Consider the following 25,405-nt stretch of genomic DNA (forward strand, 5'->3'; position numbering starts at 1 on the left):
AAACATACACAATCCAGTAAGAAGTCTTCTGTGACATCTTCTTCCATCAGTCGCTCAACAATTTGTAAAGCCTTTTTTTCAAATTCTATCTTCTTTCTAATGGCGAATTCCAGTGCTGCTCTCCTATAACACAAGCAAGTCCAAACATTGGACACAGCACCTTCAATCTAGGCAAACCAGCAAAAGAGCTCATTCCTACAAGCTAAGTCTTCACCTTGCCCGTCTCATTTTCACCTAAAAAGTGAAAAAGCCAAAACTTGTAATTTTGTGTTTAGTGGGGGTAAATTTCAAAGCCATTTTGGTGCACAAAACTCGGTTAGTACACGCATACCCCTGTTCAGGAGCAGATTGGCCTATCGGAGGATCGGGCATCCCCCGGTGGGCCGGTCGCTCTGGTCACGTGGTCTGCTGAGCACGGCTGCGACAGAGCCGCGCTCGGCAGACCACGGGATATCTTCTGGGCCAGTTTGGGGGAAAATCCCTGGGCCAATCTTTACCCAGAATCCACCCCTGCCCCTGTTACATGCATATTTTACCACACTGAAAAGGTGCATTCTGGGGGGCAGAATTGGAACGCAAGTGCATATTTTTTGATTTTAAAGAGGAGATGGAACTTTACGCGAACATATTAGTGCATGCATTGGGCCAATTAACTAAGAATTGTTAAAGCAAATACTTAAAGTACATAAGTTTGTTTTGAAATTCTCAATAAAATCTGCATGTACAACTTCATCATTATTTGGCAGTTATAAAATTACCCTCAGTATTAGCATGTATAATGGCCTCTAGTTTCACAATATTCCTGAGCCACATACATTGGCAAATATCTGGAGATATTCAGCCCATGGCATTTTTTTCTCATGCTAAAACAAAGCTATTCAGTTCAGCTGACGAGATATTTGGCAGACTCCCAGGAGGCTTTGCTTTAGCACATTATTTTTTGTACAACTCAAATTCAGCTGACTGGTCTCACCAGCTAACTGCACTCGGAATAACTCTGTTACTTGAAATAAGGACCAAATATGGATCAGAGCCATCAGAGTAGCAGAATTCAAGCAAGGGCAAGACACAAAGGAACCTTAAAGGCAGAGGGAGGGAGAAGATCACATAGCGAGTAAGACCTGTGACAGCACGGTAGGTAAGTACAAATGGGCAAACTGGGTGGACTAAGTGGTGCTTTTCAGCCGACATTTGTGTTCCCATCACTGTGTGAACTGAGAACATTCCATGATGCCTACAACAAGGGCTTATAATGCAGGTTACAAACTCCTACCAGCACTTGGGAGTCTGAAACCAAAAAGTGACACTTATATTGCATAGAACCAATATACCTTATTCTTAGAACATACTTAAACTCAAGAGAGATCTCTCTATTGTTCATATGTAGTATTACAAATAACATGCATCTAAAAATGTAATAAAAACAAAAAGTTGTATGGCATTATCTATCTTAGACTTAACTCATTTCAAAAGAAAACTAGTGGCATCCACGTGTGAGAAATTACTTCATCCCAAGAGAGGAAGTACTACCTACAGGTGGAATTCAGAGTGCATTCATTGGTGCTCTTCCAGTTCAGAATGGTCTAAAATTTGCTGGGATCTACAAGTTGAAAAGCCCTAGTAGTCAAAAGTCAGAGCCCCTGGCACCTCAGACTCCAACCCCTTTCGGAAATGGCAGCAGGCGGCTGCTGCAGAGTCTGACTGAACTGAAAGCCCAGGCATAACCCCAGTTGTATCTCTGACAAAACAAACACAGCAATGCTTTCCCAAACACTGGTGCCTCGTCAGGAAGGTTCTTAGCTAACCGCTAGATTCGCTTTCTGATCTCAGATTTTCTGTGCAAAGCCAGGAGAATAAACTGGATTACTGTACCTGTTAGCTGCATTTTCAGTTTTCAAAGTGGTGGCGTGCTTGCTTCCTGGAAATAAAAAAAAAAAAAAAAGAGCCACAGCTTAGATGACCCAATACCAAGGCTAATGAGTGAGATTCGTTCCAGATTCAGTACATCTATCTGACTGGGTTGTAAGACATACTGCACATCACCAGCCATTGCACGAGAATGCTGTAAACTCTCCTGATCTCATTTGTGGATCTCACTTAGTGATGTTTGCTTACCAGAGCATGGGTAACTTTAGGAAGATGGCTTAAGCGAAATAAAGAGTCTGGGAGTCTCATGCTTTTATGTAACAATGGCACATTTCTCACAGCGAGCCCAAACAAATCTGAGGAAGTATTAAACACACACAATTTTCAGAACAATTTATCAGGGAAAATAAAGGTTTAACACATCATAAGTGGGGGGAAACCAGCTTTATTTATTTTAGATTTAGCTCGCACTTTTTCATTGGTAGCTGAAGGAGTTACATTCAGGTATTTCCCCTGTCCCAAGAGGGCTTACAGATGAGAACCTCCTCCCAACCATACAGACAGAGGGGCGATGCAATAAGCTGTGTGGGAAAACGGGCGCCGTCAAGGCTTTTTTGTTTTTTCACCATGCTGCTTTCCGAGGTTCCTCTTACTTAGTATCGTGATGATATTAAATAGGAGGAACCACAGAAAAGCAGTATTTTTTGCTTCTTTGTTGAGGCTTGGGGCTTGTCAAGCTTTAACACCAGCTCCGGGGCAGACTTTAATATTTGCGTGTTACAATGTGTGCGTCAGGCGCGCAATGATTTTTTGCATTGGGGGTAATAGCTTCATCTACACGGCATTTACACGTGATTTGTGCTGTTAGTTACACGCTGGTTTGGATGCACTAACCCCATTACTGCATCGAGAGTTATTCCAGTGCATCCAAAATTCAGGTCCAACCAGGCTCTAGGCTGAGCACACTATGTTACATTGGCCCCAGAATGGGGGAAAAATGTTCTTACTAACGGGCCAATTCAGTAAAGTCCGCGGGAGAGCGGGCGAATGCCCACTCTCCTGTGCGCGCGATTCTGTATTTAAATGAGGCCCGGCGGTAAAAACGGGCAAAAGGAGCGGCGGCTGTCAGCGGATTTGACAGCCGATGCTCAATTTTGCCGGCGTCGGTTCTCGAGCCTGCTGACAGCCACAGGTTCGGAAACCGGACGACGGCAAAATTGAGCGTCCGGTTTTCGACCAGACAGCCGCCGGCCGACTTCAAATTTTTTTTTTACTTTTGGAAAGTTTCGGGACCTCCGACTTAATATCGCTATGATATTCAGTCGGAGGGTGCACAGAAAAGCAGTTTTTACTGCTTTTCTGTACACTTTCCCAGTGCCGAGAGAAATTAATGCCTACTTTTGGGTAGGCGCTAATTTCTGAGAGTAAAATGTATGGCTTGGCTGCACATTTTACTTTCTGTATCGCGTGGGAATACCTAATAGGGCCATCAACACGCATTTGCATGTTGCGGGCGCTATTAGGTTCGGCGGATTGGATGCGCGTTTACAGTGCGCTCTGTTGGAGCGCACTGTACTGTATCGGCCTGTTTATGAGGCCCAAGTTTGTACCTGAGGCAACGAAGAGTGAAGTGACCTGCCCAAGACCACAAGCAGCAGTGGGATTTAAAACCCTGGCTTCCCTGCTTCTCAACCTGCTGCTCTAACCACTAGTCTATCAGGCTAGGGGACATTCAAAACAAGGAGTAGCAGATTCAAAACAAATTCAAGAAAGTATTTTTTCTGTCAATGCACAATTAAGCTGTGGAATTTTCTGACAGAGGATGTAGTTTTCTTTTTGTTTCCCCCAATGTAATTTTTATTCTGTAACAACACACAACAAAAGGCCATAACTTTCACAGGATGACAACCAAGCAGCATTTTAATAGTGGTATATTTAATCCTAACAAATATGCTCACTGTCACAAAAACAGTGTGAAATTACAGGTTTATATATACACACACTATAAAACCTCCCATGTAAACAGTTAAAACCATTCAACTCATCTATTCATCCACATTTAATCTCCCATTCACCTCACAAACTTTGTCCAAATGGTGCCATGATCTACATGCAAACCAGTAATTTCATTAACACAGCACTAATTATCACACCAGGGGGAAACCCAGAGAAGGCAGGTCTGTCTTTTCCCCATTCAACATCTCATTGAAATAAGCCCACATTTTTATATAGTCCTGCATTTGATGCTTTGCAAGCTTCCTACCAATTATTTTAAGCTACATAAGATAAGACATTTTAGCCAGCCATGTATGCAAATTAGGAGGCGAGTCATCTTTCCACTTTAGCAATATTCATTTGCATGCTAACTGAAAAGCGTGAACTATAAACTCTTTTACTTCTTTGATGTATCTCCCAACAATAAGATAGCGCCTGTAACCGGTAAAGTTATTGCAGAATACTTCTGCATCCCCTGAAGGGTTGCCACCCAAAAAGAGAACACTTAATGGCAAAACAAATAAAAATTTCTAAATACAGCATGACATTACAATTAGGTGAGTTGTCCAACCCCATGTGAAATTTTTAACCTTATCAATATAGCAATGATGTAATCATTTCAACCATCTCTTATGTTAGTAGCAATACTTGCCTTATGCAAATTTTAGAAAAGCTGCCAAAGAATATAATTAAAGGTTAATATTTCCACTATGTTTAAAAAAGGATTTCTGGAGAACAGATGCATTAACAGTTATTAGCAGGCTAGATATGAGGATTGCCACCTCTTCCTTCTGAGGGTGAGCAACAAGGGAATGAATATACCTAAGTCTTCACTGAGATCTTCTATTGTTGGAGACAGGATGATGGGTTCAAAAGGCCAGTGGTCTGATCCAGAAGGGCCCCATCATATATTCTTCTATAAACTCTGGATGGGCACGTATATTTGTTTCCCAATCTAAAGTTTTCGCTTGCATTACTCTGCATAAGAAAATATGCAAAGTAATATTGATAACCTAGCCCTAGGCTCCAGTAAGATGGCTTTATACTCAAGAAACCTGTATTTAAGTCTACAGCAAAAACCAGCTGCCCTTCAATAAGGCTGCTCCAAATATTCAGCAAGGTTCACAGTACTGCAAAAGCAAAATAAATAAAATAAAAACTAACCAATTTATTAGGGTATACCTTTGGTAAGGCTAAAAGTTTTAAGGACGTAAGCTTTTGCTACTATTACAGCTCCTTCTTCAAGCAATTCTTAAGACGGCATTGCAGATGAAGGGACCACAGTAGTTCCGAAAGCCTGCATTTTTATACATTTGGTAACCTTATAACAGAATCAACTCTACTTTACTTTGGTGATTTTCTTGTAGGTAATTTTATTGAAACTTCACATATTTCTTTGATGAGATTCTAGGGTGACCAACTACCCAGTTTTGAACCGGACACTATAAAACCCAGTCAAGGCAGCAAGGCAACTTAGCCTATCAGGGCTTGTTGCAGGAGCCACCAAGATTAACTATGGCTGTGGCACATGGTGGAGAGGTGCACCAATTAGCTGCCTGCTTTTTCAGCTGCAGAAAGAGGAAAGAGTCAAGATCTGCCAAAGTGAGAAGAGGGAGGAGAGAGCTACTGAGCTCCAAAGTGAGAAGAGGGAGGAGACAGCAATTGAACTGCAGATGTGAGGTGAGAAGAGGCTGGAGAGGGCAACTGACCTCCCTTAATGAGAAGGAAAAAGCCACAACCCCAGTTACTACAGAGGGTGAAGTGGGCTGTGAGTAGTGGTTTACCCCACCTGGTGAGCCCACAATCTCCATCTGTGATCACATCCTGATTAAACTGCCTAAGAATGCCACGACCACATGAAATCTCAGCCTGAGATCACCACCTGATTTAACTGACTCTGAAACAAAGTCACCACCAGAAGACACCGCCCAAGGACACCAAGACATGAAGACACCACAACATACCCTACCACGATAAATCATCTAATCTCATCCACTCCACTCCATTTTCTCCCACCATCTATCCCCTCACTGGTTGACTACCTAAGGTTAATAGCACTGTGCTGGGAGACACCTTTGCTGTTATCTCCAAGTCATCACTGTTTATCATGGATTCAAAAATCAAAATAGATCCAATAAACAACAAAAACCTTAAAGTTGATAAATTTCTACAATGCATAATAAACTCCAAAACATCAAAACTTGCTTACTGTTCACCCTACTACTGCTGAACACTCAAATAAAAAAAAAAAAAAAAAAAAATACCACTTATCAAGGATATTATAGATAAACAACAACCTGAAACTTGGCTAAACAAAGACAATGTACTCTTAAACCAATTATCTCATCCTAACTACGATCTATTCCATATTCCACAACAAAAAGGAAAAGGTGGAAGCCTACCAATAATCTGCAAAAAATAAGTCAAATTAACACTAAAGAAAATTGAAATTTACCCTCCATATGAAGTAGCTATCTTAAAATCAAAACAAATTAATATTGGATTGGTATAATCCTCACTTAGCTTTCTCCAAAAAGATTGCTCACCCATTACTGAACTCTTCACAAAAGAACTCCGTGCTCCAGAAACAATCTTAGGAAACTAATCTACACGTAAAATGTTTCACCAAGATCCCCCTCTTGTGACTTGTTCCTTGATGCAATGGAAGCCTTAGGATGGAACCAATACATCTCTGAAGCCACCCACAAAACTGGCAACACACTTGATTTAATATTCGCAAATCCTAATTACTACAATATAATTACCAAACGCAAGACAATTCCATGATCTGACCACCATCTAATCAAAGCTGATCTAATATATAAAATCTAATAACTAAAAAAAAAAAACCTCTGAGATGAAATGAAAAACACCATAAATTCAGAAAGAAAATAAATATAGAAACACTAAGTAAAGCATTAGAGATCAAAATTAATGATTTAAACCTAAACAGCTGCTATGATGCATTTAATTAATGGGAAAATATGATCAAAGATATTGCAGATGAATGTAGCCCTATACAAACAAAAATAAAGAAAATCAGAGAACATGGAACCCCTGGTATAACGAAAAACTGAAAGAGTCCAAAAAAACTATTAAGCAAACTAGAAAAAAATGGCAAAAAAACTCTACAGATGAATCACTTAGAAGATACAAATCTTACCTATCCCATTACAGAACACTTACGAACAAATAAAAAATAGAATATTATGCAAAAAAAGATACATGGAATAATTTGACTCAAAACTCTTGAGACAGTTAAGAGTCTAATTAAAGACCCTTCTTCACATCATACAAACATACATTACTTTTACAAAAACTTCATGTAATGATTATGCAACAGCACTAATAGAAAAAATCAAGATGCTGAAACAAGTCACTTATTCCTACCCTCTGATAACAGAAGATCTATCTGCAGAAGATAAATGGTCATCATTTGACAGAGTATCAAAACTGGAGATAAGCAAAATTATAGCCAAATTAAACCTGCTACACATCCCCTTGACCCGATATCAGCCACCCTACTAAAACAAATAAACCAGACAATAGCCCCTACAATTACAAAGCTAGTCAACCTCACCTTTGAGGAAGGTTTTATGCCCCAAAGTCTAAAACAGGCAGTTATAAAACCAATTTTCAAAAATAAATCTGGAAGACCTGATGATTGGAATAATTTATCATTGATCTCCAACTTAACCTTCATTGCGAAAATACTTGAAAAAGCAGTCCTTATTCAACTGGAAAGTCATCTTGAAGATAATAAGACACTATCCTAACCAATTTGGATTCTGGAGAAACCACTTAAACGAAACTCTTCTTCAATCCTTAACTGGTCCTATTTTACAAGGTTTTGACTCAGACAAATCATACTGTCTAGTCCTGATTGATCTAACAGCTGCCTTTGACACTGTTGACCATAATCCACTATGCCAACAGTTGAAAAACATCAGGATATATGGAAATGTGCTAAAATGGTTCACCTCTTTCCTTGCAGATAGATCAATCCAAGTAAAACTTGACAATTACTTGTTTGACACCTTCCAAAGCACAACTGGCATCCCACAAGGATCAGTGCTACCATTATTTAAATATGCTACTACATTATTTATGTACAATTATTTAAATATGCTACATTATTTAAATATCTACATGCTGCCCATATGCAAATTACTATCAGACCTGGGTTTAAACTTTTCCTATATGCGAATGATCTACAATTCTATATCCCTCTAACAAAATCATTTGAAAAAACATCTCTAATTTCTGAATATATGAATAAAGTAAAAGAAAAAAAGCTCAATGGAAACTCTCGATGAACCCCCAAAAAACTAAAATAATTTGTGTTATGGTTTTGAGGTGTTTGGGTGGATTCTTGGGTGCTGCAGTGATGGCCACTCCCACCGGGAGGAGCCCCGTGAGGAACTGCAGTACCAGGCTAGACTCAGAACGCACAAACACAGAAGATTGTCTTTTATTAAACAGTTTGTGGTTACCACCAGAGGTGGCAGTAGTGAGTTGATTCCAGAGCAGCAGTCTAGGGGTCCTCGGCTGAGGAGACCTGTCCCACAATGGTGGTGTAGGGACCTCCAATGCAGGTTTTCAATATGGAGCTGTAGATGAGACAGACTGGCAAAGGTTAAGTTACTCACAACACTTTAGCTATATAGTTGATGATTCCAGCAGGCAGAAGTAGTTAACTCACAGGCACCAAGATAGACAGCGCAGGCCCTCGAGGAGCGAGTACCCAAGTTAGTAGAACCCCGGAGGGAAGAGAGAGCTTCCAGTGGCAGCAGGAAGCGGCAGAGTAGCTCAGACCAGACGAGTCCAACTCTTGCTAACTCAGTCAGTCAGCAAACGAAGGGCAGGCTAAATACCCGGATGGCGTGACGTCACTCGAGTGGGACGCCCCCGAGGATCGCGCCATAGCTGGAATAAAGACGTGGCTGGTGCGCGCGCACCCTAGGAGGCCCTCAGGAGTAACATGGCGGCATGCCTTGCCATAGCCGTTCTGGGGACGCTGGGAAGTGTGGCTTGCAGACACAGCGGTAGCCATCTTCCCGAGGCTAGTGGACAAAGCGAGAATTGAGGTAAGGCACAAAGGACGAAGCTGTCCGAGTCCGGACGGACGCAACAATTTGGTTAAGCCACAAAACACTATACCTCCAGGGATAGATCTCAGAAGTTGCTAAGTAACCCCTGCAATCCAAGTGAGAAATCTAGGGTCCAAATCAATGAAAATTTAACAGTGAAAGCCCACATCAGATCTAATCAGTTTGCTTGTTTCTACAAGCTGCAGATTTTGAGCCGATTGAAACCTCTTCCAAGCACAACAGATTTCAGAACAGTTTTACAATCTCTCACTTTCTCAAACCTCAATTACTATAATCATTACTGCTAGGTCTTCTGACTAGCCACTTAAAACCCCTGCAACTACTGCAAAATGCCGCTGCTCGACTAATGTCTTGAGCAAGAAAATTTGACCACATCACCCCAATTCTGATGGCTCTACATTGGCTTCCTGAAGAGTCAAGAATACATTATAAAGTTCTAACTATAATATACGATAGCATTAACCTGATCATCAATGATCTGCTAGGAATAACACTTAAACCTCACATCCCCCCGCCCCCTGCAAACTCTCAGATCACAGAACAAAGGCCTCCTTGAAATCCCGAATTTAAGAAGCTCTCATCTAACACTAACTAGAGATAGAGTGATCTCAATTGCCGGCCCAAAAACTATGGAATTCCATGCCAAGAACTTTGAACATTAACAGATAAAAAAATTCAAAAGAGATTTAAAAACTTGGCTATTCAAAAATGCCTTCTACTTTTCAGAAACACCCAGTTTCCCATGACTCAGATAACACAAATAATTCTTGAACAATAACCCCTCCCCCCCTTGCTAACCCCTTTAATCTAGCTCTGGTTCTATATTAGAAGTCTACCACTTATTACTTCCGTTTCTATGAATGTCTATCCACCTTGTAACACTCATTTATGAATGTTTTACCTGTAAATCGTTAGATCTAGTGATTCTCACATGGAATGAAAGTATATATAAAACATTTAAATAAATAAATACTACATTCTTATTCTGCATATGCCTGAAGCTTGAGCTTTCCTTCCCTCTCTCTCTCTTAATCTGTGCCGCCTGGGTTCATTCAACTCATCCAATTCGTAAGTTGTCTCAGCTGCTGCTACCTCTGGGTTTGCTCCTCCAGCAACTGAGGTTCCTGCTGTGGTAATCTGCTTTGCTTTTGGCTTGGGACCTGGTGCTGGCACCTGTCTTCTTACTGGCTCACTGATAGCTGCAGCTCTCTGCAAAGTTGCTCTGCAGGCTGTGCTTTCCTCCCTCCATCAGGTCTCACTCTGGATCCAGCTGCTTTCCCCAATTCCCCTCTCCCCATCTACTTCTGCTGGTGTCCCTTCCCCCAACTAATGGCCACCTGTTTTTCTCTTGCTGCTACAGCAATCAGAGCCAGCTGACAGAGGCAAGTAAACATCAATTGTTTGAAGGAAAGAAAAAAAAAGGAACACACCATACCCTTGTCTACTAGCAACTTGGAATTCTCTGGTTTTAAACAAAAACTTTTAGGGGCCAATATTGAAATGTTACTTAGCTAAACGTTATAGTGCTGTTAACTAAGCACAATCTTTATCTGTTACCAATGTACAAAATTGTCTGTTATGGTTTAATGTAATATGTTATTATATCTGTATACCGGAGTGAAGGATTGTTCCAAACTTTGGTATATAAAAGCACACAAATAAAATAAATAAATACTGAATATCCTGCTATGTTCAGCAGCCACCACTTAGCCAGATAAGTATTTATCCATTTAAGTAGATAACTGGATATCTTGGGGGCAGGCAATTGGTGGCTTGAGGCAGAGCAACTTATCTAGTTATCTTGACTCGAAAAGTGCCTATATTCAGCCATATCCAGTTAATTTAACCAAATAAGTTAGACCTGCTATAAGTTACCTGGATATAACTTATCTGGCTAACTAGAACTTATCTGGTTATATTCAGCAGCATAGCTGTGCTGCTGAATATCCCTAAGTTATCTGGATAACTTAGATAACCAAATTTCATTGAATATCAGGCTCATTTACTGCAGTGACCCTCTATCCCTCTCTGCCTCCACCTATACCTTCTCCTTGGCCCTTCCCCTGTCCAGCATCTACTACCCAAACACCAAGTGTTTCCCCTCCCTACCTATTGTCTCCCTGCTCCCCTCAGGTTTGTTGTTGACTTGGGGGTGGGGGCAGTGCCTCCTTGGATGACATGACTGGCCTGCTTGAGCCAGCAGCTGCATGGTTAAGGAGCACTTGCGTCATTACAGTGGTGGCATGCAATGCTGGGCGCCTAGCCCTCTGAGGCACATCAATGCACTCCCCCAGACCTGGCTCCTTGGATAGTTGCCTTTCATGTAAGCCCTGGTTCTCTTCTCTTTTCCACCTCCCTGCCTAGCATCTTTCTGACCCTCTGAGAAAGCAAGTGTCCGTGAATGAGCGAATGTGTGAGAACATGAGGGAGTGTGTGTGAAAGTGAGAATGTGTGTGAGAAAGAGCACGTATGTGTGTTAGAGAGTGAATGTTTGTGTATTTGAGAGAGAGGAGAGTTTGTACAGCTCCCCTCTCTCCAATAATCCAGGACAATTTTAGGGTGACTGGAAATAAAAAAATTCTCAAGTATGGAGAGCAGGGGATTTTTGTAAATGCTTATCTGTTGTAAATATTAGGTGTTTTGTGTCTGCTGTTTTGAAATATTCTTTTTATTAGTATGGCTTTACTATTATGATTATTTTTATTCTTCTTGGTTTTATCTGTTTTATGAGGAATGCTCCATGTTTGCTTTTTCCATTGTTGCACTGCCTAGAGAGTTTGGCATGTTGTGGTTTCCAGTTCAGTTTGTCTGCATGTTTCTATTTATAGTCTTTATTCTGTGTTTAGTGAGGACTTGTGTTCTGCATGTGTGACCAAGATGAGATATTGTTTGTGTGGGGGATTTATAGCAGGTTCCAAATGTCTTTTTGCAGGATTTTCTGGTTTGGCCAGGGAGGGTGGAGGCAGCACAATAATAATCTGCACAGGGCAGCAAAATAGGTAGTATCGGGCCTACGAGCTGGTGAGGTAAATGGGGTGCAGGTGAGTAGCAGAGCCCCCCCTTCATTGCCCTGAGAGACCCAAACAAAAACCGTGGGCAGCCCTATCAGCTTATTGTTATACTGTTTAGATAGTTCACTGGCAGGATCTAAAAATTATGCAAATTTATGCAAGTGATCCCCCTGGCCTTGACTGCCCAGTCTTAGTTTGTGGAAAGACTGGCAACCCTATGAGATTTTATACCAGGGGAGTAACCTACATAGCTCCTAATATAAGTAATTCCGTTCTGGTTCCAACAGCGATTTCTGTTGAAAAACTCCCAGAATACTTTCAAGCAGGAATTGAAAAATCCAATTTCACTCATAATTCATTATCGTGGGGTGACATTCTCACGAAAAAAGACAGTCGCCCCTTTCAAGCATGTCATGTCACATCACCCAACCCCACCATCCTTCTAATACAACGTTTCCCGGGCAGGCATAAAGTACCGCTCAGTAACCACCAGCATCACAAACCTGCACCTTTTCCAGGCGACTTCGGGGTTCCATTGTTTCGCTGCGTCGGCTCCATGCTCTATAACAGACAGTCCCACTCACGGACCCTCTTCGCAAGAAGGTGATACAAACTTCCGAACCAAAAATCTTGTGTACGAACCAGAGCGAGGCTTGACCCGCACGAACTACTTCCAGAGCTGTGAGGTCATCTTTCTGCGCCTCCCCACCCGTTCACTGTCCTACTCTAATGCGCGGGGACTCATCGGAGGTGTTAGCTGTTTTGGGGCAGGTTTCGCACGCTTTGTCCACAGATGTAAGGTACTATCAAACGAGATTATGCCGACGTGACTGCTGTAATTATTGTAAATAAAAGGTGAAGGGTGTTAGCTGTCTTTTTACACAGGATACGCCAATTCAAATTACTGCGGCGAGGAAAACTAAATGGCAGATCCCTATACAGTGAAAACTAGACTGGTAGATTACAAGAAAGCCAAAGATCTGAATGCATGATCAGTAAAGTAATTATAAACTCCCCAGTTTACCATAACGCTTGATTAAATAGAATGAGAGCAGATTCCAGTAGTTTTTAATATTTCTCTTAGATTAACACCCTGTTTGACACGTGAGGAGGTCCCTGTTTATTATAATATCACTTTATGTATTTTATAATTTTTTTATACAGCTATCTACAGTGGCGCACGAAGCGGTTCACAAAATTCACACACAGGTTGATGCAATATCGTGTGCTGTGGCTAGCACATGGTTTAACACGTGATTGGATACGTGTTTTGGACGCGCATCCATAACTCCCGATGCAATACGGGAATTAGCACGTCAAAAATGTGTGTAACTAATAGCGCTCATCACATGTAAATTCCATATAGATGAGGCTATTAGTTAATACCCGAAATTTAAAAATTTCCAGCGTGGCCAAAGCGCCCATTGCAATGCAGTAAATTTTACGCCAGCTGGGACTGGCATAAAGATATGCCGTGATTAAGGGCTCGCTGATAAAAACAAAAAATCCTGCTTTCTGTGATTCCTCCTATTAGTATCATCGCAATACTAAGTAGGAGGAACCACAGAATGCAGATTCAGGTTAAAAAAAATTGGGGGAAAAAAAAAATTCTGGGAGCCCAGTATACATGTGAAAAATAACTGGTCCAATCCGTGTATATTGTATCGGTAGCAGGAGAAAATGGACGCTCATTTTGAGCGTCCATTTTCCCAACTCACACTAACAGCCACCTCTCCTGGGCACCCGATGTCGAGGAGGCAGTTGGGACGCACAGTATTCCCTAGCGCCTCCTTTTTAGCGTGACCCCTCATTTAAATATTGCATCACGCGTCTAGGAGAGGTGGCTGGGCACGTTAGGAAAGTGGGCGCATAACATTGAGCGCCTGTTTTCTACACACAAGTATTGCATCGGCCTGATAGAGAAACAAATTCAAATAAGAATGGGGTAATACTATGAAGTGAAGTGCATACTAGAGGTGTGTAGTATTAGACAGTGCAGGGAGTGTACTAGCAGAGAGACAGGGTTGCCAGATTCCAAAAATGTTTAGAGCCCAATCATTCACCAAATGTAGCCTAAAACTCACAAAAATAATTATTATGCACAATTGTACACAAATTCCTGCATTACATGCAGACATATTTATGGGGGGAGGGGTGAAGAGGCAGTCGGGCAGAGAGTGGTTCAGATTAGGGGGGGTATAGGGCAGTTAGACAGCAAGTAGATTGGATCGTGGGGGGAAAAGGGGGCGGTACGGTGGTCTGAATTTCGAGGAGGGGGAAAGTTGCGGCGAAGCAGTCAGGCAGCAAGTAGGCCGGATCATGGTGGGAAAGGGGCAACGAGGTGGTCGGATAGTTGAGTGGTCCGGATTGTCCAATGAGGGGGTGAGTTGTGCGAAATGGTTCCGATAACAGGAATGGGGGACGGCAAGGCAGTCTGGCAGCGAGTGGTCTGGATTGTGGTGGGAGTGGCAGTGATGCAGTCGAGCAGTGAGTGATGTGGTTTGTGTGGGGGGCAGGGGAGTGCACTAGGCGATCGCGCAGCGAGCGGTCCGTTTCTTGGATAGGAGCAGCATGAGGCGGTCCGGTAGCGAGTGATCTGTTGGGGGATGGGGGATGAGACAATCTGGCAGGCAGAACCTCGGTTCATAAGGGGTGAGCTAGGTGGTCGGATAGCGAGCGAGTGGTCTGTTTTCTTGAATTTGGAGGTGGTGTAAGGTGATTGGGCAGCACCTTGGTTTGGTTCGTGGTGGGAGATGCAGGGGATCAGCGAAGCGATTAGGTAGTGAGTGCTCAGAATCTAGAGGAGGGAGCCGGGCAGCAGCTCTCTGCACATGTGCGCCCGTGACATCATGCCTCCATGTGTGAGCCCTGAAGATTGGCGGTGATGGTGAGGGGGTGTTATTGCAAAAACAGCAGTGGAGGTGGGGGAGTCATCCCTCGCCCACCAGCCCCACCCTTCTTATACTTTCTGCTCCCACACCAATGTAAAAATACAAGCAAGAGGGCAGAAGGCACGAGTGCTCAAGCTTGTTGTCACCCGTTTCAAGCTCTGCCTTCCGTGCAATAGCTTGTGACGCATTAGCAAAAGGCATGAAATTCTGGCTTTAGGGCCATACACTCTGCCCACTCTGCTCCCCTTCTGGCAAGACGTCTAAAAAAATGCACACGCAAAAAAAAAAAAAAAAAAAGCCCAAAATCCCACAGCCAAAAAAAGCAAAAAATTTCCCAAACACACAAAAAGTTGCCCAATTGGGTGTGACAACCACCCATCTGGCAACACTGTAGAGAGGGGATTGAACAATTCAGAGAGAGGGACCAAGCTCAATTTCCATATGTGGTAGGAAAGACTAGATTGGACAATACACAGAGAAAGGGGAGGAGCTCAGTTTCCATACAGAGAGGAGTTGGAGGTGGAGAGTACAGTGAGGGAGGGGGTGGAGCTTAATTTATTTTCTGGCAATGCAGGCACTGGGCAATTTTCCTTGGTGACCCTTGATCCTTTTATCACAGGCTATTGCTCTTCTAATTCTAGAGACTGAGCAACTGGCAAATAAGGAGCATGGCTCCTCACTCTGAAAAGTCTAATTGCTGAGTCTGCCTTCGCAGTTGGAGAAGGTACAGAGAAGGGCAACCAAAATGATAAAGGGGATGGAACAGCTCCCCTATGAGGAAAGGCTGAAGAGGTTAGGGCTGTTCAGCTTGGAGAAGAGACGGCTGAGGGGGGATATGATAGAGGTGTTTAAGATCATGAGAGGTCTTGAAAGAGTTGATGTGAATTGGTTATTTACACTTTCGGATAATAGAAGAACTGGGGGGCATTCCATGAAGTTAGCAAGTAGCACATTTAAGACTAATTGGAGAAAATCCTTTTTCACTCAATACACAATTAAGCTCTCATTTTTGTTGCCAGAGGATGTGGTTAGTGCAGTTAATGTAGCTGGGTTCAAAAAAGGTTTGGATAAGTTCTTGGAAGAGAAGTCCATTAACTGCTATTAATCAAGTTTACATAGAGAATGGCCTTTGCTATTACTAGCATCGTTAGCATAGGATCTTCTTGGTGTTTGGGTACTTGCCAGGTTCTTGTGGCCTGGTTTGGCCTCTGTTGGAAACAGGATGCTGGGCTTGATGGACCCTTGGTCTGACCCAGCATGGCAATTTTTATGTTCTTATGTAGTTGCCTCCTGCCAGTCTCCTTGGGCGTTTCCTTCCTCCTTCTGAGGAGTGTATGTTTTGCCCCCAATACCAATACATAGAAGAACCAAATATGACCAATAACTGCTATTAATTAAACTGACTTAGAAAATAGCCACTGCTATTACTGGCATCAGTAGCATGGAATAGACTTAGTTTTTGGGTACTTGCCACGTACTTGTAGCCTGGATTGGCCACTGTTGGAAACAGGATGCTGGGCTTGATGGATCCTTGGTCTGACTCAGCATGGCATGTTCTTATGTTGCCTGACCTTTGGTGCTTGTTGCCAGACAAATTTATCCAGGAGGAGACCTCTTCCTAACAGATTTCCTGGTTCTGTCTTTTGCCCAGCTGGGCCCTGTCTGATTTCCGCTCATATCTCTTTCTGCCTTTTATCTGTAACAAGGCTTTGTGCATGGCCCTGATAAAGGCTGAGGTGAACTCCTCATCCTCTTGGCTCCGCAACTTCTCCGGCAGATCCCCTAACAGTAAGTCTGAGGCTGCGAAGGAGTGCCTCGATTGTCTTGCGGCCGCCTCCAGGCCTAACAGTAATGGAAAATCCATCCCAGAAGGGCTTCTCTGCTCTCCGGGGGTTGCTCTTGCTGCACTATCCATCTCTACAGCTGACTAAATTTACTCCCAGCCCAGCCTCCCATCGTGGGTCCTAAAAAAGGAATCTGTGATGATGGTACTTGGCACGCCCACATCCTACCTGAGAAGTCTTCCTTGTGGCATTCTACCGGCGTGCTGTGCCTTCTGCTGTGGGCCGAGACCATGATGCTGAATACAGGGAAGCCTGAGCCCTGATTGCCCTGGAGAGGGAAGAGCAGCCACTTTCTCTTGACTGTCGTCCTGATAGGAGCTCCCTGCTTGGCCCCGGCTTCTGCTGGTGAAATCAGCCTGTGACTTAAGTCTGTTGACCCAGGGGCCTTTTTTCCCTCCACCTTACATTTGGACCAGAACCTACCATTTACTGGAGGCAGAAAACTAGTGACGCCTTCCCTGCTGCACCAGACAATAAATAGGGAGGGACGTCAGGCCAAAATCAGCTTGCCCTCTGTTTCCATCTGCTGGTAGGAAGGATAAATCCCACTTGTCTGGGCTGGTCTGGCAGGATGATGAGGAAGTGATCTTTATTAAACTGTGTAGAAATATATAAATTACATTATAATGCATATATGATGTTCTCTTATGCAATCATCCAAAAAGTGAAAATGTTTGGCTTTTATTTGTGTGTGTGTCAAATGAGATAAGATCAGCACATTCAGGGTGGCATGGCTATAGGCAAATGAGCTAAACCTATTCAATGTGTGCATCACAGTGCAGAACTGTAACTGAATCTTGAAATCTGTCATAGAATTTCCTGGCCACGAGCTGTTACAGTAAATTAGGGGCTTGCATAAAGCTGTGGTTGACCATCTAGAGCTCAGTGAACATATGTACATTTCTGTACCAAAGCATCATGAAACGTTCACACATCTCCTTGCAGGGTTTTGAAAATGCATGTGCCCATTCTCCTGGGGTGAGTGTATTTTCTCAGCTTGTGGGCCTGGAAGCAAGAGGAGAGGGCAGAAGTGTCTTTGTCCCTGATGGGGGTCTGGTTACAGGAGGAAGCGGCAGGAGCAACTTCTGGGCATAGAGGAAGAAGAGGAGAAAGTGAAAGGGGAGGGAGAAGAGTCTTTGTGTGAGTCCTAGAGGAATGTTAGACTCCCTGTCTCTGTGTATTTTTTTTTTTAATTCACACAAAACCATTTTAATGCTTTTCTTTCAGCAAAGAACTGTAACGAGCCATTGTCGTCCACTATGCAAAGTTAACGCTCTTCACTGGAAAGACAGCCTGGAACATTGAATTGCCCTTAATACTTCTACCAGCTTTAAAATAGCATAAAAGAATTATTGGAAGACTACATAAAACATCTAAGAATGAGATGGCAAAAAAGTTATAAATTCAGTGAGGAGTGTAATGCTGGTGTAACATTTCAGTAATACTCCTAGTACTATAATATTTGATGTCATTTAAGTATAATATCTGTTATTTCAGAACTCATTTCAAGTTATAAATCTGATGCGGAAACCCTGGATATGATGGCTGTAGAGGAGCTGCAAGCCATTACTCAGAGATGTGTAAGTGATATTACTCTCCTTAACAACAGAAGCTAATATTAACTGAGTGTTGGCAGTAGAGCACGGTCAGAGCTTAAGAAGTTTAACCCTGGACACCCTGATGTCATTCTTTTTTTTCGTTTTTCCCACTCTCGGCAGTCTATGCAATTCCCAATCCCGTCATCAAACTGCATGGCTGGGTGGCTCAGAGGATCTTGTCAGCCTGATGGCTGGATGGGCATCTCCCTTGACATGCCATCCTGGAGGGAGCCATCTTCTGTCCCTCCAGAGACATGAGTATGCCATCTCCTGACCGGCTCAGACTGGGATCCTCCATGACCTCAGCCTAAGTCATGGGGGGTCAGCCCCCGCCTTTCTCCGCTTTGAATATTTTATTCATGATTCAGAGGGTAACTTTTCCTTCCATGGCTTTGAGTGGAGGATTTTTGAGGCAGGCCTACTGTAACCCTGGAGATCATCTGGTCCAGTACTGTGCATGCCAGTGGTGCTATATATATATATATATATATATATATATATATATATATATATATATATATATATATATATATATATATATAAAATACATGCTGTATTTATTGATTTAGGTAGTCTGCTGATGATGATATCGGAGATTAGATTTAATTGATAATCTGTTATCAGCAAAAATGTAAGCAGAGGAAGTTGATAACAGATCATCGATGAAATCTAGTCTCCAATACCGGCATCCCAGAATACCTAGTGGAGCTGAGAGGCAGAGGCAGGAAGGCAACATGCTCGCACTGGAAGTCAGGGGGAATTGCATGGCTCATTGACAGCAGTGCAGATCTCATGGAGCACGTCCTCTGGGGCACACCACATTTTTTTTTAAATGCTGTTTTACAACTCTGTTTTAAACTTTGGTAGTGTAGCATCCCAGCTGGAATATTTGTTTCTGCAGAGATGTGAAAGAGAGAGACCAAGACGTGCCTCCTTACCTTCTTATGCATGCAGGGCACGAGGAGCCATGTGGGATTGGCGTCACTGTGTCAGTCCTAGAGAAAAGTGGATTCATAGCAAGCTATGATGTCTGCTAGACCACCTTAAGAATTAGTCCGAAATGTGTTTTATATGACATCTTGAGGCCCCCATGGAGTAGGATTCTTAAAAGAAATGATGGATGGGTGTAGGATGCAGAGACAGGCATCAGGCTTGCAAATTTGACTTCCTTACGGGACACTGCTGTCTGTATGTATTCTGACTTTGTATTTTCTCACAGAGGGAAGGCCAAATATACTAACGGGGTATTCCCATAATGGATAAATATTCCCCATTTACCAGGTCGGTAGGCCTGTGTGATGCACTTCTTTTGCTGTATTTTCTGTTGACCTTATAACTTGCAAATAAGATCAGAGTGATTGGGATTCATTGCTGCTGTGAGTGCATTTGGTTTCCTTTTTATAAGTGCAAAATGTACATTGTGGTCTTCTAGCAAGCCCTGCAAGAAGATGCCTTCAAAGGAGAAGATTTTGATCTCTTTCAATCAGCTGGCCAGAGGTGTTTAGAAGAAGGGCATGTAGCCCAAGTATTAGAAATCATTCAGGATGAGAAAAACAAGGTAAGAACAAGTGTTATGAAGAGCCTTGTTTAGGTTTGTTCTGCCTTAGAATGCCAATGACCATGCACATTATCCTACTTTATATTCTTGTTCAATGTAGTCATCTGTCAGTTGGTCTATAGGTAGAGCCAATCAGCGGGCTAAGCAGTTTTGGCTCCTGACTGTTATATTCTGGTTTGTGTAGAATTGCCAACTGTCTGAATTTTTTTTCTGGATAGAATTTTGGGGTACTATCTGGAAGCCAGAGGGAGGACTAAGATGTCAGGAACGTAAAAACATAGAGATTATTCAAAACCCTATCACACTCAAAAACAACCAAAAAAAATAGAATTAGCTGATAAAGTACGAAACCTTGGAGTGATAATTGATACGGAACTAAGTATGAAACAACATATATCTGTAAAAGTAAGGGAAAGATACGCCAAACTTATGATTCTTAGAAGACTAAAACCACTGCTGACGCCTACCAACTTCCGATCAGTGTTACAAGCTTTAATTTTTGCTAGCACTGACTATTGTAATGCCCTTCTACTGGGTTTGCCATATACCACGCTAAGACCACTCCAGATACTACAAAACACTGCTGCAAGAATTCTGACTGGTAAAAACAAAAGAGACCATATCACCGAAACCCTAGCTGAACTACACTGGTTACTCATTGAGCAAAGAATACAGTACAAAACACTATGCACCATACATAAATTAATACATAACGAAAAAGCAGAATGGCTGAACACAGCCCTTCGCGTACACGACCCTCATAGGAACCTGAGATCAGTAAACAAAGCACTACTAACTATTCCTTCAGTCAAAACAGCAAGACTAACCCAAGTAAGGGAAAGGGCTCTATCCTTAGCAGGACCTATAATATGAAACACCATGCCTTTAGAAATCAGATTGCAAAGGGACATCAAAGCATTCAGAAAAAGTTTAAAAACCTGGCTATTTAAGCAAGCATTTCACAAAGACAATGGAGAGTAGAATCCAGGGAAGTGTAGGATGCGGTCAGTAAGACACCTACACACATCACCTTAATCAATGTGTGTATTTTAATTTTAATTTATATTTTAGTTTCAACACCAATGGATAATATATAATTTTTAATTCATTCTCACAGCTGATACGGATAAGAATAGACATGATTTATCACACCCACCAATTAGTATGTTTTATGAAACTATGTTACTGTATCTTGATGGCACCTGTTTAATTGATATAATTTAATACATTTAGCAACATTAATTTATGTGCCTTATTATGAACCGTTGTGACGGCATCTAGCTTAACGACGGTATAGAAAAGATTTAAAGTAAATAAATATCTATATTTTAGGTCTTGAGCTGCAGCTCAGCATTCAGTCTTACCCTGTGAGTGAGGCTGTGAGCCCACGCTCACTGAGCCCAGCAACCTCTTGGCATCACTGCTGCAGTCTGTGTGACAAGGGGCTGTCTTTGACTCCTTGCAGACTGGGCATCAATGAGGCTCTCTGCTTGTCCTGCCGACTGCTAAAGTGCCACTGTCATTCCACGAAACCCATGCTGCTTCTGTCTCTTCCCGAGTCTTGTTCTTCTCTCCTTTCACCCATTCTGGCAGAACTGGGAATGTGGAGCTTTACCACATTTAGTAACTGTCCTCCAACTAATGGGCGAGTCCATTGAGCAGCTTCGCAATTTGAACCTCTCGGGCACCCATGTAGTATAAGTTGTATAAGGGCTTGTGTGTTTTCAAACAGCAAGGCCGCTTAATGGAATTGCCCATTAGTTAGATGAGGTTTGTTAAAGATGGTAAAGCTTCACACTCAGTTCTGCCAGCAGGGGTGTGAGGAAAGGGAGCAATGACCTGGAATCAGGGGAAGGGGAAACAGATCAGGGAGGGGGAGATCAAATTGTGGAGGTTGGAGGGAAGGACTGGGGATCAAATGGAAGGGAACCAACAATTAATGGGGGAGGGGAGAGACATGGAGTGAGAATCGGCTGGGGGAGAGACAGGAGGTGCAAGAGATGGGAGCAGTAGGCATGAAGGGAAGGAGATAGTTGAAATGTGGAAGACAGGAAAAGAATGGAGAGAAAAGGAAACAGCAAGAAGAGAGGGGATAAAACGAGAGAAACTGGGCTGAGTACGTATGGAGACAAGTGAGGGGGGAAACATAAGAAGTGCCATGCTGGGTCAGACCAAGGTCCATGGAGCCCAGCATCCTGTCTCTAACAGTGACCAATCTAGGTCGCAAGCACCTGCAGATCTCATAAAGAAGATCTAATTGCTGTTACTCCCAGGGATACCAATGGGGGCTGCTCAATCCACCAAGCTGCCCAGTTCCCCAACCCCAACGGGAGTGGGAACAAACGTGGGTACAGCGTGCCGAGCACGGATACCGGAGGAAGTCCTGAAACCCCTCTAACTGTCTCTGATTCAAAGGTAAAACTTCTCTTTTTTTAATCCTTACCTGTGCTCAGTACTTACTAAGCACAGGTCAGCATCTGCCATCACCGCCGTGCTCGGCCTGCTGCACCCACTGTCTTTCAGCTGAACTAGCAGCTACGTCTACGCCAGGCAAGCCAGCTACCGGACCAAGGCTCACCTCCGAGGGACCACGGAAATCACCTCAGGAATTCTCAACTGGGGGAGGCACCTTTAGGTATTGCTGCAGGAGAGCCTGGCTTTCTTTTCCTTAACTTAGAATTTCAAAGTTCTCCTTCCAAAAAGCTCGAAGCAATCCCCATACGAAGATGCACTTCCACCATCTTTTGGAGACAGAGAATACAGACAGGCTGGGGTCACTGCAGGGCTATATATACTGTGACGTCAGCTTGCTCCGTCTCCATCTGCTGGCAGGGGAGTATAAACCCACTGGTCCCGAGTCTATATGTCTACATGCTAGGAAATTAATGTTTGGGTACTTGCCAGGCACTTGTGACTTGGATTGGCCACTGTTGGAAACAGGATGCTGGGCTTGATGGACTCTTGGTCTGACTCAGCATGGCAAGATTGTATGCTCTATAATTTAAGTTCTAATAATGTGTTTTGGACTTTTGCTCTAGGAACTTGTCCAGACCTCTCTTAAACCTTGCTAGGCTAGTTGCCTCGATTATATCCTCTGCCAATAGATTCCATAGCTTGATATTGGGAGCTGAAGGGGAAGGGAGGCAAGTGGAAGGATGAAAAACACATGGAGAAATTAGAGGAGGGATGCAAAGAGAGAGAAAAAGGGAAACTGGAGGATGAGAGACATGGGGTGGAGAAATTAGAGGAAGGAGATGGTGAGGGGAGATGGATGAAAAAGAGTAAAAACCTGGGGAGAAATGGAAAAAAGTGAATGAAAGATTTCAAAGGGATGGAGAGGGAAGGGAGAAGAGACATGGAGAAAGAAAAGCCATGGAAATGAGAACTAGAAAAGGAAGCAGGAGAAGATAGACAAGATCAAGAGGAGTTTGACAACAAGATGATGTTAAAATAAAACAAACAGAAGAGAAATATTGTTTTCAGTTTGGAAATTTCATTGTCATTTTGTGAAAGTTTAAAATTCCTATGTGTGTCTTTTTTTTTTTTTTTCAATCATTTCTTTATTGTTTTCCAAAGGGAGGCAAACATTAATGTACAGAGAGCATCAATAAAATAAAGTTATACAATACTAATCTCTTCCAACAGAAATCCGGACAAAACGTCCCCCGCCCAACCCTCCCCCACCCTCCTCAAAGTTATCAGTAGAACATGAGAAGATGGTGATACTCAGTAATAATAGGAAGAGAGAGAGCCTGAGCTAAAACAGAATTATAGTGAAAGAACCAAACTTCACTCTTCTCAAAAGAGATTCTCTTGATCTTCCCTCTCCATCCCATGCCAGGCTGTATACAACCAGGGATGGTGCTTTTTCTGCTGCGGCACCTATTTTGAGGAACACAACTGTGTTTAGCAAACAGTCTAAAAACTTTCAAATCCTTATTAAAAACATGGTTGTTTAAGCAGGCTTTTTACTAAACTATGACACTTGGTTTCTCCCCAACAGCAGGGGAGAAGAAAAACAACCAATAAGGGCTGTATAACATAGTCTGGGTAAAACAAATAAGCATGGGTGTAGCTTGCTTATTGCGGCGGTTACTACCCCTACTACCCCTAACTAATCAAGTTAGATATTTCAATGGTGGGGGTGGAAGGGAAATAGAACCAAGAGCTAAGAGAAACAGATAAGTATGAGAGAAAAAATGTGTGAAGCTTGCTGGGCAGACTGGATGGGCCGTTTGGTCTTCTTCTGCCGTCATTTCTATGTTTCTATGTAAGCATTCCCTGATTCGGCTACTGCCTGTCCATGTTAAAGCTTATTTATTGATATATGTTTGTAATATATATTTTTATTTTATGTATGTTTTATGCTGTACATCGCCTAGGCTTTTTTTAGGCGATTAATACATTTAAATAAAAGATTAAAAAAAAAAAAAAGATCCTGCTTGCCTGGACTGGTCTGGCAGGACGATAGGGAAGGTGAAATTTGACTTGCTTCTAATTTTCCTTGAGTCTTGACAGATCAGTCCGGAGCCCACCCGGAAGCCAATGACAGATCTTTCCAGGAGCTGGGCTTTTGGAAGAGACTGAAAAGAAACATGGAATGCCTAGGGATTATTGGAATTAACAAAAAAAAAAATTGACATTTTTTTTCTCTTTTGAAGGGAGGTTACACTTCAGTGTTAGCTTTGACAAAGGTTTACTGATGCTTTCCTCTATTGCACCAGACCAGTGGTTCCCAACCTTTTTTGTGTCTTAGCACATCTGGCATTGGGCTCACTTCATCATGGCACACCAGCACCTTCCCTGTCTCCCGCAACATCATTCTCTTTTCTTCCTTCCCTCCTCAACCCCTAGTATCATCACCTTCTCTTTTCCCTCTCCCCCATATCTCACCCCCTCACATAATCACCATCTTTTCCCCTCTCTTCCCTCTCCCTTCATTCCACTGCAATCCTCTTCTTCTCTCCACCACCCTTGGCAATATCACTTTCTCTTCCATCCCCCCCCCCCCCACCACCACCACCTTCTTCTCCCGTTCCTGTCCCCATATCCTCCAACATCATTCCCCGCCCTTCTCTCTCCCTCCACCCCACTGGAATCATCTCAGTCACCTTCCCCACCCTGCTCTCTCCCTCCACCCTCCTGGCATCACCATCACCTTCCTCTGCCTACCCTCTACCTCCACCACCCCCCCCCCCCCCCGATATCATTTCTATCACCTTCCCTTTCCTGTCCTCTCCTTCCATCCCTCTCCTACTCTCTCGCTCCACTCCACCCCTACCTTCTCCCCTCCTTGGCATCAGTACTTTCTCTTCCCTTACCTGGTGCTGCTGCTTTCTTCCGTGTCTCTTTACCTCTGTCATGGGAATTGCAGGGGGCCAGCAGGGTTTGTGAGACCACAGAGCAGAGCCAGCAGAGGGGCAGGGAGCAGCAGCAGGATAACCTGCAGGCCAGCTGTTGGGGAAGGAGAAACTGAAGACTGCTGCGGCACACCAGAGCTACAGCCACGGCACACTGGTTGGGAAATGTAG

General features: G+C 43.0%; 2 protein-coding genes across 5 annotated transcripts in view; one reads left to right on the top strand and one right to left on the bottom strand.

The window, feature by feature from the left end:
* The window catches only part of RPAP2 (RNA polymerase II associated protein 2), a 154,578-nt gene extending 141,898 nt beyond the window's left edge, over positions 1–12,680 (bottom strand). For both annotated transcript variants that reach the window (XM_029617687.1, XM_029617686.1), the window contains exons 1-3: positions 12,487–12,680; positions 1,873–1,918; positions 9–123 (exon numbers count right to left, since the gene is read on the bottom strand). In XM_029617687.1, coding sequence (XP_029473547.1) covers positions 9–123; positions 1,873–1,918; positions 12,487–12,541 — 216 coding nt within the window. In that variant the 5' untranslated portion in view covers positions 12,542–12,680. The remainder of the gene's footprint in view (positions 1–8; positions 124–1,872; positions 1,919–12,486) is intronic.
* The window catches only part of GLMN (glomulin, FKBP associated protein), a 71,000-nt gene continuing 56,866 nt past the window's right edge, over positions 11,272–25,405 (top strand). Inside the window, exons 1-4 of one of the 3 annotated variants that reach the window (XM_029617683.1) lie at positions 12,703–12,783; positions 17,946–18,125; positions 18,216–18,298; positions 19,749–19,874. In XM_029617683.1, coding sequence (XP_029473543.1) covers positions 18,098–18,125; positions 18,216–18,298; positions 19,749–19,874 — 237 coding nt within the window. In that variant the 5' untranslated portion in view covers positions 12,703–12,783; positions 17,946–18,097. Of the gene's footprint in view, positions 11,296–12,664; positions 12,784–17,945; positions 18,126–18,215; positions 18,299–19,748; positions 19,875–25,405 lie in introns of those variants that run through there. The other 2 variants (XM_029617685.1, XM_029617684.1) reach the window with 2 other exon arrangements.

This window comes from Rhinatrema bivittatum, chromosome 10 (assembly GCF_901001135.1).
Source record: "Rhinatrema bivittatum chromosome 10, aRhiBiv1.1, whole genome shotgun sequence".
Taxonomy (NCBI): Eukaryota; Metazoa; Chordata; class Amphibia; order Gymnophiona; family Rhinatrematidae; genus Rhinatrema; species Rhinatrema bivittatum.